Source organism: Mycetomoellerius zeteki, unplaced genomic scaffold, assembly GCF_001594055.1.
Source record: "Mycetomoellerius zeteki isolate Tzet28-1 unplaced genomic scaffold, Tzet1.0 scaffold62, whole genome shotgun sequence".
Classification (NCBI taxonomy): Eukaryota; Metazoa; Arthropoda; class Insecta; order Hymenoptera; family Formicidae; genus Mycetomoellerius; species Mycetomoellerius zeteki.
In genome coordinates, this window is record NW_017257632.1 from 2,843,409 (window position 1) to 2,856,881 (window position 13,473).

Here is a 13,473-nt window from a genome sequence, read left to right on the forward strand (position 1 = left end):
TGGGAAAACGCGATATCCAAAAATGCGGCCACGCGATCTTACACGCTCGGCCGGACAGGAGCAGACAGGAGCCTTCGCGAGCTCCGTTGCACGGGCGTCGTGCCGCCGTCGTCGGAGCTCCGCGTTCGCTTACCGTCACGTCACCGGCTAGCGGCTGCGAAACAAGTGTCTGTATACAAGATGGCCGCGCCCGGAGTTCGTACAGTCGCGAGGATCGCGAGGAAGTAGCAGCGCGTGTCGATGATGCCGCAGTGACGAGGAGAGTGAAGTGAACGGGTGGCCGGTGCTAGGTGCGCGGTAACTACGACAACGACGACCCGATTCGACCCGACTAACCGACCGACCGACCGACCGACCGGTGCGGTACGGTGCGGTGCGGCGCAGCGCAGCGTAGCGTAGCGCGGCACGGCGGAGTACGGTACGGTGCGGTGCGGAGCGGTGCAGTGCAGGGCAGTGCGTGTTGCCTAGCCTATCCCGGGTAGAGCGGTATCGCAGCGAGCCGAGCAGCCGAGCATCACGGTGGCGGCAGCGACAACGACAGCGATAGCGACGGCGGCGACGGTTACGGTGACGGAAGCGTCTCGAAAGATGCGGTCCGAGCAATGGAAGAAGCGGCAGGGACTCGACGCGTAGCCTTGGCCAACGGTGGTTGGTAGGCAGGTAGCCGAGCGGATTGGGACGTAGGCGCGTCTCAGGCAGGTAGACGAACGAGGCGTGGGATCTCGTCGGTGGGAGAGGAAGCGCGGCGAGGAATCGGCAACGGTCAGTTTCGTCCCAGGCAGCGTCACAACCGTGCGGGGATACGTCCTCTACGTCGTTTATCGTCATTTCGTTCCCGTACGTTCTACGTCCGGCTGGGAGATAGCGAAGCGACAACGTTGTCCGTGCGTCGCTCCCTGACGCCGACGGCGACGCTGCTACGGAGCAAGCGAGAGAGGGAGAGAGAAAGAGTGCGACTTGCGAGAGTGAGAAAGAGGCGTGCGAGGGACGCGGAGCTTTCTCGAGAGACTTGGCGACATAACGATGGCGACGATATCGACGATCACGACGACAACGTCGATGTCGACGTCAACGACGAGGATCGAGACAGCGATGGCGTCGGAGCCGAGAAGGAACTATAACGAACTGTGTCGCTTGTGCGCTTCCTACGACGCTGTTAGGATGCACATATTTGGCCAGGAAGGCAAGAATCGTCAGCTCGTTGATAAGATTGAAACGTGCTTGCCGTTCAAGGTAAGTCCTCCTCTTTGTTCGCGTTCTTTGCGACATGCTAAGATATCCTGTTCCTTGTGGGACTCGCTTCAATCATCAATTTCCTTTTCTCTCTCCGTTTCTCTTTTCTCCGTCTTATTTTGTCTTCCTAGCGTCCCTTATTTTCTCTCTCTCTCTCTCTCTCTTTCTCTCTCTTTCTTTCTCTTTCTCTTTCTCAATTTCGTTTACTTTTCTGAGTGACCTCCCTTGGTACTTCGTGGCCCTGCACGATTCGTCCTCGATCTCATTCTCTCGATAAGAGACGGAGAGGCAAACGATGTGCGAGAGCGACAGAGAGAGAAAGAGAGAGAGAGAGTGAGGAGAGCGAGAGAAAGAGAGAGAGAGAAGAGCAGATTCACGGACGACTCGTTCGGTGTCGACGGGGCGTTACTGGGTGAAGGTTTTCTTCCCGCCGCCGCGTCGTCACCGTCGGCCATCTCGCTCGCTCATCCGCTTGTTCAGCGAGAGCGTTCTCGGTGACGAATTCCACCCGGTTGGCCATCGCTTATCGAGGACGTTGCGACGGCGAGGTCGGCCTGACGCAAGGAGGCACGCTTCGTCGCGCGACGCACTGGCGACATTTTGTTTGCCGCTACGGCACGTATTACGTGCTCCTCCACGGGATCTAACCGTCGCCGTGCGTTATCGTCGTCGTCGAGTCGCCTCGTCGACGCGTAACTCATTGTCAGCGTAACTGCGGACCGCGTTCCGGTTTATTTTCAATTTCCTGCTACAATTGAATATTCCATTGTCACGTGTATCATCCCCTCGCAGCACCGGTTTATCGTTGCAGCTCGTTGTTAATCTCGTCCTCGTGACCAACGGGATTTACCGGATCCCACACGTTGTAGTTTCGTCGATTGTCTACCCGAGCACGCGACGTTTAAGCTGAAAGATGGAAAAATTGCATCGCACGATACGCGTTATCTTTTTCCTAAGGTGCATCTCTATTATAGATTACCTTTAACAAAAAAGCAACTTTACAACTGTTGTAAAATTGATTGGTTTATATACTTAAAATATTTAGATCCAGGAATTTTAAGGGAAAGATCAATCGTATCAAAAGACATATTACAACAGTTGCAAAGCTGCTCTTTCTGCTGAACGCGGTTATTCTTTGATAAAAAGAGAGAATATGATATAAAAGCATCAACTTAGATTTTGTGAAACTTCTAGCGAATTCAGTCATTTCCATTACGCTAGATCAGTGCATATTAATCCTTTATAACCCGGTGTGACTTTGAAGTCACACACTAATATATCGATATCTTGTTGATTACTTAATTTTTAAAAATAAAAATTTTTACATTATATATTTTTTTTATAACCACGAACAAATTCGAGCTATAGAGAGTTAAAAGCTGCTATACACGAAATTAGCAGATTTGAATTAAAAGCATATTTTAAACAATTAAATGCCCACTAATGATATCGTCACATTATTTAATAGAGTATTAGTTCTGTGTGTCCAAAGTTGATTATATTGTGCCATTGTATTCAGATACTTCATGTAAAGCAGTTTTTAATGTGCACTGATCCAGTATAACGATCGAGTTTACTATTAAAAAACATACCTTGAGAATTGCGTCGTCGACAAGTAATCGCGTTCCGATTTGCGAATTTTCTCCTATATTTGGACTATCACTTGCATCGATTTATCGACGTTATTTGTTGTTATTTCGTGCATGATGAAATTTTTACCGAATCGTGTGTACACAATCGAAATCCACGTGTTACGAATTTCGGTTATACACACGAGCACGTGGCATTTAAATCGAAAGATGGAAGAAATACTGTACGAAACACGCGATCTTTTTTAAGTTGCATCTCTATTCTTTGTGAAAAAAAAAAAGAGAAATATGACGTAAAAGCATCAATTTATGTGTCTCGCGAAACTTAAACATACTTAGAATAAAAAAGCGTTTTATGGTAATTAAGATAATGATGTACAAAGTGTAATGAAAATTTATATCCATGAAGCTAATTAGAAGATTAAAGCGCGCTGTTTTTTAATTGAACAATTTTTGAGATAGATGTTTACTGTAATGGACAATCAGGATATTGTAAAAATTAGCAATACGTGTGAATAATAAATAATAATAAAACGGATTTAAAATGTTAATGAAATTTCTTTCATATTCGTTTCTTGTTTTATCATCCGCATTATTATTTATCTTCTATTACAGTTTTCAATGTAATGTCTGAAGAAAAAAATTTTTTAATGTTTTAAAAATAAATTTATCCACGGAATATTCCTGGGATCATATTATGAAACTGTTTGAATTCTGATTGTTTTTCCTAGAAAATACAACAGAAATCTAGGAAATAATTGAGTAATTCGATCGGAATCCATACCGAATAATTTCATAATATGTGCTGTAGAGAGATATTTCGATAGACGCATATTTCTCTACCTGCTATTAGTCATATTTCTGATAAATTGAGATAAATTCATTTTTATAAAAATACATATATTAGTTAACATCTAACTTTGACCGAAAGTGGCGCTTTTCGTTTTTAGGTGATGTACTCACATAATCTTATTTCTAATCTTATTGTTTATATTTATGTATTTATTATTATTTTACATAAATATGGATCATTGCCAAAATCTTAGTTCAATAACTAATTTAATCGTCTCTTTAATATTATTACCAATTTAACGTTGATTTATAATGGAATATTTGCAGATATCTGTTAACAAAAGACAAATTAAGAATTTGATTTATATCAAGATATTAGATCATCTACACTAATGTAAAACTTAAACGCACTCTTGACGAAAATGTCGAAATTGCTGTTTCAGATAATGGAAGATGATTATTTGCCAAAAGTCCTGTGTTATCGATGTATGTACAACTTGGAAAATTTCTATGACTTTAGGACTGCGTGTGTTAACGCAGCTGTTTTGTTGGAAAGAAATAGGCCGAAGGAAGGTGTAAGTATGCGAATCTGCGAATGTTACATTTGCTCCTTGAAAATTTGAATTTTATTATGAAAATAAGATAAATAAATTAAAACGTATTTAAACAGTATATTACTAATTATTCTTGAAATTAATTGGATTTGTATTCTACAATTTTCTCTAGTTTGAAAATTACATTAAACATATGACATTTTATAAAAAAAAAAAAATATTTCACAGTATATTGCATAATCCAATAGTTATTTCTTGTATGTCTTAACAGAAAAGAATCTTAATTATTACAAAAATAGAATATTATAATTTGCAGATTTGTAAAAAAATTTTCTGCATGTTATATCATAGGTGAACGATGACGGTGCAAATGACACTGCGCAATCCTACAAGATGCACACGGTATTTCTTAAAAAAGAAAATATGCCAGTACTTATCCCGGAAGCACCCGTAGTCAATCCCAATGCAGCATTGGGTACACCACCGAGATTAAATTCGGATGGTGAAGCAGATCCCGAGATCGAAGAGATTCTTGACACAAGTGAAGGTACGGATGAAGGTACGCTCGCACATTTTGAACTCGATTCTTCTTATTTTGCTCGAAAAAGAAACAATTTATCGCTGACATGTGTTATTTTAATATAAAGCCACAGTGATCGACGATTCGGAAGATCGGCGATCGGAATATGAGATGGCATACGAAATGGACATGGAGACGAATCCTAGCGATTTCTTGGAAATGACCCCGATGGTAACCGAAGAAAATGAAGAGGAATGCAATACAAACAACACGAATACCACGACTGCTCAAGATACCACGGTCTTTCCACATACGTCACAACAACATGAGGTCTACGTCTGTTCTCTATGCAACAAAGCGTTCAGTTCCAAGGGTCACTTGTCTCTGCATGCGAGGATTCACGTGGGTGAGGGTGATGTGATTGGCGAAAGAGTAATTACCGACGACCATACTTCATACCAACGACCGTATCAATGTGATCTTTGTCATAAATCGTATTCTACTGCGAAGCATCGCTGGGGGCATGTTTCTACAACGCATCGGTAAGTGAGCTTCAATAATATGTTACTATTTTCGATATAAATTGTCTACGATGTATAACGATGTCATTGTTACAGTTTTTTAGTCAAAACTTCCAATTAAGACAAGCCTGAATAAAAATTTATCTACAGTAGTTGAAATAATATCATCAGAATTAATTTAAAAATCTAATTACATTATTTTATTAAAATCGTTTCCCTAAGAGAGAGACTCAAGTAATCCTAAAAATTATGTAGTTCTAATAATTCGATTTCATAATTATTGTAGCTCATCATTTTGTCAACATTTGAGGAGACATTAAAGATATTTTTAATTAATATTAAACATTTGTCTTCTTACCTCAGGGGACATCCTGCAGTAACGTGTGCGTACTGTTCTCGTATATACTCAACGCGATATAATCTCGATGAACATATAAAATCACGACATGCTGGGCTACCACCACCCCCAGAATTATCGGTTCCCCTTACGCGTACGGAAACACGTTACCAGTGCCAAACATGTCCGATGGTGTTTACGGATCTAACAGATTTCAATGCGCATCGTCAGATATGCATCCAGGAACAACGTACAGATTTGTCAGGGCAAACCGAAGCACAGAATAATAAAATTTTCGCCGATACATCCGACGTCTCGAGTATAGATTTGGATATAGATGAGAATAAAGACTTCAAGAATGCTGAGGCTAAATTGGCGAAAAATCCACAGTTAACCATATTGAAACAAGCGCTGACTAAAGGAGACAATTTAAAACGGAATTTCGATGATGATAGTTCGACGTCTAGCGGCAAGCCGAAAAAAATAGTTAAGTCAGGTAAAATTTAATTATTAATTATTTAATTTAATGATTATTAAAGCAACAATAAACTGAAAGAATGTCACATGGAATTAATAAAACTGTCTAATTTTGAATGTGTTGTTATTTAGAAGAAGGCGAGGCAAATCCTCAGAAAAGATGGTATTGTGAAGCTTGCCCGCAAAGTTTTACATCAGTGGAGAGTTTAAAAGAACACGAGATTAGACACGATGCCGAAAAGCCATATATTTGCATACTATGCAACAAAGATTTTGTTTTGAAATCTTCATTAATTAGACACATTACAGTGTTACATGGTGTTGATCCTACTCCTATCATCGACAGTGATAAGTGTCTAAAGGCAACAGTAATGTCTCAAAATTGGAACGATCAAGTGGACGTCAGCGTTTATGAACAAAGTGAAATAAAAGATCCACTAGAGATCTCGTCGTCACCTGAGGTAAAGATAAATTTTTTATTTTGTACTTTTTATTATGTTATAAAGACGTTGTTACAATTTATTATGTTATTACGTTAAATAGATAAATTTAGAGAATGATGACAAGGATTATAAAAACAACCATGAGAATGTAGAAATCGAAACGGTATTTGTATGTGAGACTTGTAAGCGAGATTTTAATGATCGAGCGTCATTATGGCTGCATATACGAGCAATGCACAAGGAATATGCAGCATTTACCTGTGGAGTGTGTTTAAAGATGTGCTTTAATAATACACAACTTCAAAATCATGTCTTTATGTATCACGGAAGATCTAAGCTTTTAATCTCGGAACAAAGAAGGTATAATTACATTCTCGTCTATTTTCTTTTTACATTAGTTCATGTGATGAAATGTACGCTAGTATGCATTATACAAAATGTAATAAATCAGTGCTTATAAATATGCGATTATGGATGCAGGTATAGTTGCACGATATGCGGTAGACAGCATGACTCGAGAAAAAAGCTAATCACTCATGTCTCGATACATAATGTCGATCCTGCCTATGATCCTGCAAGTTTTGTACAATTGAACAGTAATTATTATAATGAAAACTTGAATGGTAACGAAGGCAATGAACAAGTATTAGATTTTGACGGAGAAGATGGCGAGAAGGTTGATTGTTACATTTGTTACAAATCTTTTCCAACTGAGGATCATCTTATACGACATCAGAGAAATGCTCACAAGGTAATATTTTGAAACGCATGTTAATTTTTTAATAAGAGTTGCAACTATTTTTAGTAAACACAATAATATAAATAGTTTAAATTTTTTAAATAGTATAAATTTTCTTTTCTTTTGTTACAGTCTGATCAGATTTCGTTAGGAGATGCTGCAGGCAGTGGAAATACTTTAAGTGTCAATGGCAATGGTAATAGAGCGCAGTATCATTTGTTTTTTGTTTGCGAGGTATGTGGTAGTTCACATTCGAGCAAATGGGAACGTTGGTTGCATATCAACAACACACATAATAATGAATCTTCTATTAAAGTAAGTTTGAGAAACGAAAGAAAACTTATTCTTATCACGTTATTTTATACATTATTCTAATTTCGTCCGTATCATTGTTCTAGTGTGAATTGGAAAATTGTGGAAAAATATTTGCGACGAAATCGTTACGTAATGAACATCTTCAGCATCATGCGATACAAGGACCTTCGCCAAACACCTGCGAGATATGTGGAAAATTGTGGCCTACTCGCGTTGATTATTGGAAACACGTGATGGGCGTACATGCGGACACAGTGCCTCTAATATGTGGCGTTTGTTTGAAAGTATTCTCCGATGTTATGCAATTGAGCGCACACGTTAAAGCGAAACATTGGCCACTAACCAGTGGTGATTTCTGTTGTGATATTTGCGGTAGACCATATTCCAATAAATCGAAAATGTCTCGGCATAGAAAGATCCATGGCTTGGAGGCGGCTATGGACGCTGCATGCGATAATAGCAGTTTCAATGAAACGACCAATGAATCGGTGAAACCTGATCACAGTAATGGCGCTTCAGAAATAGAGTTAAATTGCGAGCAGTGCCCTGAACTCAGTTTCACGACGTTAGACAGTTTGTGTAATCATCGACGGATAACGCACAACCTTTTCCCATGCGATTTGTGTAACAAATGTTATGGCAGAACGTCACACTTATGGAAACATGTAAATAGGGTGCACAAAGGACACACAGACGTGACCTGTCCTTACTGCGCAAAGACAAGCGCGTCAAGGGATCATCTGGCAGCACATATTGCAAAGATTCATAGGTTCATGCCCACAGTGGGTAAGGACAATCAAAACTGCGTCACTTCCAAATCCTTGAGTGCAGACGACGGTGTCTTGCATTATTGCGAAAAATGTAATAAGGGATTCCATAAACGCTACTTGCTCCGACGTCACATGAAAGGTTGTCAAAACTATCGTAAAGATCCTGGGGCATTGTTGACTCGTTGCCGGGCCTGCGAGAGGATATTCAAAGATCGCGCGAGTCTGCAGAAACATATTGAGAATCATCATACCACATATACTTGCCATTTATGTAATGAGACGATCACTTCCAAGTTGGGCATCATGACACACAATCGTATCAATCATATGGATCATCCGGATCTGACGTGCGACCATCCGAGCTGTAAGAAACTTTTCCGCACCAAAGAAGATTTGGAATCTCATCGAAAAGATCACAAATATCATAGCAACTTGGACGTTTGTGATTTTTGCGGTGACACCGTGGAAAATAAACTGAAACTGAAGATGCATGTATTATCGTTGCATCGAAACGAGATCGGCGTATCCTGTGGGGTCTGTCTCATTCCAATGAAGGATCCCAAAGATTTGAAGAAGCACGTTGAAGCGGTGCATAGCAGCGTTCTCTCCAAACCAAACACGTGTCAGGTATGTGGTAAACAATATGCATCCAAATGGAAGGCTTTCGATCACACGAAGAAGTGTCATGGCAAAGTTTTCCTGACGTGCAAACAGTGTCTAGCCGTTTTTACGGACGAGAATGATATACGCAATCACTACGAACATGTGCATAACGTTCCAAAGGACCAATTAGCTATTTTCGAATATAGAATGGATATTGGTGCAAAGAGGGAGGGTTACGAGACTCCTGATATCATTGTGAAGGAGGAACCGGATGATTTGGAGTTTGACGAAGAAATGTGCGACGAAAGTTCGAACGACTCTCGCAAACGTAGAAGATCGCCAAACGATACGTATGATTGCGAGATGTGTCCCGAGATCTTCCTCAATTCAGACACTCTCGCCAAGCATTATCAGAACGTCCATAATACAGACCCCGTCCGTATGTTCAAGAAATTCAGAAAGGATAATAGCGATGGCAAGCGCAAGATGAGAAATAGAAACAACTTTGAATGCAAGAATTGCAAAAAGCAATTCTCTACCAAGACTCTGTTCTGGAATCACATCAATGTATGTACACGACGAAACTCGATAGGTAGATTTGACATGCCGAATAATGTTCCGACATCAATTCTGGAGTCTCATCTGAAAAATAATAATCAGATTCAACGAGAAGAACCGGCATCGCTTACGAACGAATCCAACTTGAACATTCCCGACTTCAATCTATTTGAAGACATCAATTTGCAATTGTCAGCCCAAAAACCTGTGCCGAATCTTATGCCATTGTCGCAGATGAAGACGACGGGTAACGGCAAATGCTCAAGAAAAGACTCACGCAAGGTGTATGATGAATCGACCAATACCGAGTGTACGTGCGAAGTTTGTGGTAAACAATGGCCCGCCAAGAAGCATTTGTGGCAACATCTAATTCGTTTCCATCGCGCTGAAGCTGCTGTTACGTGTGGCGTATGTTTGAAGCTGTGTAAATCTTACCAAGACTTGGCCGACCACCTGAAAGCTGAGCATGCCCCCGTTTTGTCGCCGGAGGGCAATAATTTCACATGTAAAACATGCGGTAGATATCATAACGCGAGAAGTAAATTGCTGTTGCACATGAGTATCCATATTGGAAACTTCCGATGTCAAAAATGCCAACAAGGTTTTGCAAGCGAGGAGAAACTCACCGAGCATGCAACGAGCTGCAATGTCAAATCGGAGTTTGAGGATAATACAGTGGCAGATGAAGATAATGCAAAGAATGACAACGACGAGAAGGGCAGTTTAATCGCTGACGAGACATCAGTCATTGAGGAAGCAGAGGAAGCGGAGGAAGCAGACTTCGAATCAGAAGGTGAAGGAAGTAGGGATATTCACGATGAAGATAATTCGGAAAATAGTGAAGAAGACAATTCGGAAAATAGTGATGATTCAGACAGCGATAGTAATAGTAGTTCGAGTGAAGACGAAAACGAAAACGAAGAAGGAGAGGAAGAGGAGGAAGAGAATGAAAACGAAAATGAATCTGATACGAGAACTACCAGTAGAGCGAGTGGTGATAGTGTATCATGTAATTCCGATAGTGATGATGAATCAGATGTGGATGAAACGGAAGTGGACGCAACGCAAAAGGAAACTGTACAATTGAACGATATTAATAGATTCAGGATACGTGGTGACGGTATTCAAGAGAATATGCCAATGGAGATAAATATTGAGGATCAGAAACCCGATCTTACATCCATAGCAACGGTTGCAGAACAGACTACATCAAGTAATTTAAATGATTTTTTGATTTCTAATGCACCTGGAAACATGGGCACCGATAAATTTGAGGCATTTCATGTCGAAAAGCTGCAACAAATTAAAGCTGAGACGAGCGATGTAGACTCTGATAACGAAGACGATGACGATGAGCAAGATGATGAGGAAAATAATGAAAATGAAGAAGAGGAAGAAGATGGTGAAGAAGGTGATCAGGATGAAGGTGAAGATGAGGCTGAAGATGAGGCTGAAGATGAGGCTGAGAGTGAAGCTGAAAGTGAGAATGAGAATGAGGATGAGGATGAGGGTGAAGCTGCAGCCGAGGAAGAGGAAGAAGAAGAGGATGAAGATGACGACGATGGACCGCCTGTGTTAAGTCCAATAATGCCTTTGTTACCAGAAAACGAATCTGAGGAACACAGCGGTACGACAGATCGTACGAGGCACAAGCTTAGTCCAATGGTTTCGCTGAGTATAGCTAAAGATCTAGAGGAGTGCGAAATACCAAATGACACGGACAATGTGTCAAATGCAGTCAACTTCTTCGCGGCTAATAACAATGATTTGCCCGTAACATGGGACGAGAATTTGGATGATAACGTAATCGATAATGGTGATTGCAACTCCGACGCTGGAAACAGGGATATGGAGAAAAGTAAGGAACTTGATAAGGAGTACGTAAAAATAGAAGTAAAAATAGAAAGTGACTTCGAGGAAGATTCCGTGGATGAGAACGTAGTGGACAACAGAGAAGATGATGGAGATAACCAAGTGCATGAGGTGCATAATCTGGACGGAACTGTGTTAATGGTGACTAATGACGCGGAAGGTAATCAAATTTTGATAGAACAAAACGTGTTAGATATCGATAACGAGGACTCTAATATCGAAGCGGCACAGTATATTTATCCAGAGAACACTTATGAGATCGAGGAAGAGGATTATGCAACGCGAAACGAAACCGACGTCATGCAGACGGATGAGATGCAAGGTAGTATGTCCTACGTTCAGGATACATCGGAAAACGAAGATAGTATGCAGGATGATATCGAGGAGAACAACAGTGATGTGCAAAAACAGTAGGACACGAGTGCCAAACGGAGGAAGATTTAGGATAATAAATCTGTAATAAAGTGTAAGATAATTAATATGAAATTAAGATCCTTATAAAAAAAGAAATTACATACATATGTACCTTGAAAAACGAATATTGTATAGTAGAATAAGCTTATAGCTTATAGCTTTGGAGGATTTTTAATAAACTGCGTAAAAAAGGGTGAGAAAGAGGGAGGAGAGGGAGAAAGAGAAAGAGTAAATTGCAACAATTTCCAATGGAAAACGTTTTGTTTTCATTGATCTGCCAGGGACTTTGCATTCATTCACAACTTGTGCGATGTTGCAAGCTTCCGATTAATCAATCGTTTCGAAGAATAATACAATTTTGAATTATTAAGCATTGTACTATATATATATATATATGTGTGTGTGTGTGTATATATATATATACATACATATAAGACGTTATTTAGATTATTGTAAAAGCTATAATTTACAGTATCTTTTTTTAGTTTCCAATATTTAATAGATATCAATGATTCGTTACGAAGTATCGTTTATTTATATCGGTATAACACTTTTTTGACAATAATATGCTCCGACTATTCACGTGAAATGCCATCCACTAGACAATAGGTCACGAATTTATGAACTTAATGATCATTTTTAGTCCTGTCATTGATGCTAGGAGGATCAAAATCTACACAAACCACGTTACAATCATTTTTTTTCTCAAATTGTACAATATTTTTTAAAAATGACGATTTTAATCATTTAAAAGATGCATACAGAAAGTAAGACTGTTAATTAAAAAAAAAATATGCCTAAAATGAACATTAAAAAACGTTGAATAAAACGTGTTATTTCTAAAGTAACATTTGTACGCGATCACGCAAATACCTAATTTCTCCAATTAAAATTTTTCAAATCAACTTCTTGTGTTTTGCTGTGCAAATTGATTCTATTAGCAAATGATGATAGAACTGTACTAAAATCGAATTAGATGCATAAAGAAAGTCGGATATATTATAATAAAGAAATTCTATATACATTTTATGTCAAGATTTAGCATCCTTCAAGATTTAGCATCTTTCAGGATTCTTTTTCTTAGTGTAATAAAAAAGAAGTATAATGCACACTCGCTATATTTTTTATGGAAGTGAAGAAAGAAATAAAGGAATTAATGTGAATAATAGCTTTAAATGATCAATCTGTACAGTTACGTAATGCGAGCGTGTTTGTACATGAGCGAGTGCATGAGTGTATGTCAAACGATACAGATGTGACTGAAGACTTATATATTAAAGAAAAGAAGCGTACCTCGTACAAATATTTACAATTAGTTGAGATTAATGCGATGATAATTGCTTTGTATTATATTATAATTTAACCGTCTTGCAGATTTTCTCAATTATTCAGTCGAATGTTTTCGATTAAGAATTGAATATCAATGGAAGAGAGAATCATTTAGATTGAGATTTTTTTAATCTCGCAATTTTTATAGGCGCGTACTGACAAAAAATTAGATAAAAAAAGTTGAATTTTTAGAAATAGCGTTTCTAACATGTCAGCGATCTCTGTTTTTCCTTATTATTTATTATATTCATTCCAAAGTAATTTCTAAGATACATTAGACTCTTTACGAAGGAAAACCATTGATTTGCCATCCGTATTATACGATTGTATGTGAACGATCTACTTGATATTGCAGAGGGGGGAAGAAGAGGTAAAAATTGGAGTGTTGGTCATTTAGAAAAATATTT

General features: G+C 39.2%; 1 protein-coding gene across 3 annotated transcripts; it reads left to right on the top strand.

Moving 5' to 3' along the window:
* Positions 1-412: 412 nt before the first annotated feature.
* On the top strand, positions 413-12,103 carry LOC108728630 (zinc finger protein Xfin). 3 transcript variants are annotated; one of them, XM_018457313.1, is made up of 11 exons: positions 413-1,233; positions 4,058-4,189; positions 4,520-4,727; positions 4,816-5,230; positions 5,573-6,042; positions 6,156-6,484; positions 6,567-6,826; positions 6,947-7,217; positions 7,338-7,520; positions 7,604-10,853; positions 10,983-12,103. In XM_018457313.1, exons 1-11 carry the CDS (start codon positions 1,024-1,026, stop codon positions 11,735-11,737), a joined length of 6,483 nt encoding a protein of 2,160 aa, XP_018312815.1. In that variant the 5' UTR covers positions 413-1,023; the 3' UTR covers positions 11,738-12,103. The 3 variants fall into 3 exon arrangements, with proteins under 3 accessions (XP_018312815.1, XP_018312813.1, XP_018312814.1); XM_018457311.1 differs by having other exon boundaries at positions 7,604-12,103; XM_018457312.1 differs by having other exon boundaries at positions 4,520-4,715; positions 7,604-12,103.
* Positions 12,104-13,473: the final 1,370 nt, after the last annotated feature.

Bases quoted from the DNA above. Each gene is read 5' to 3' on its own strand.
- LOC108728630 (XM_018457311.1), top strand. From the start codon at position 1,024: ATGGCGACGATATCGACGATCACGACGACAACGTCGATGTCGACGTCA. The intron at 4,190-4,519 runs GTAAGTATGCGA...GTTATATCATAG, and splicing joins GAAATAGGCCGAAGGAAGGT to GTGAACGATGACGGTGCAAA. The intron at 6,827-6,946 runs GTATAATTACAT...TTATGGATGCAG, and splicing joins TTAATCTCGGAACAAAGAAG to GTATAGTTGCACGATATGCG.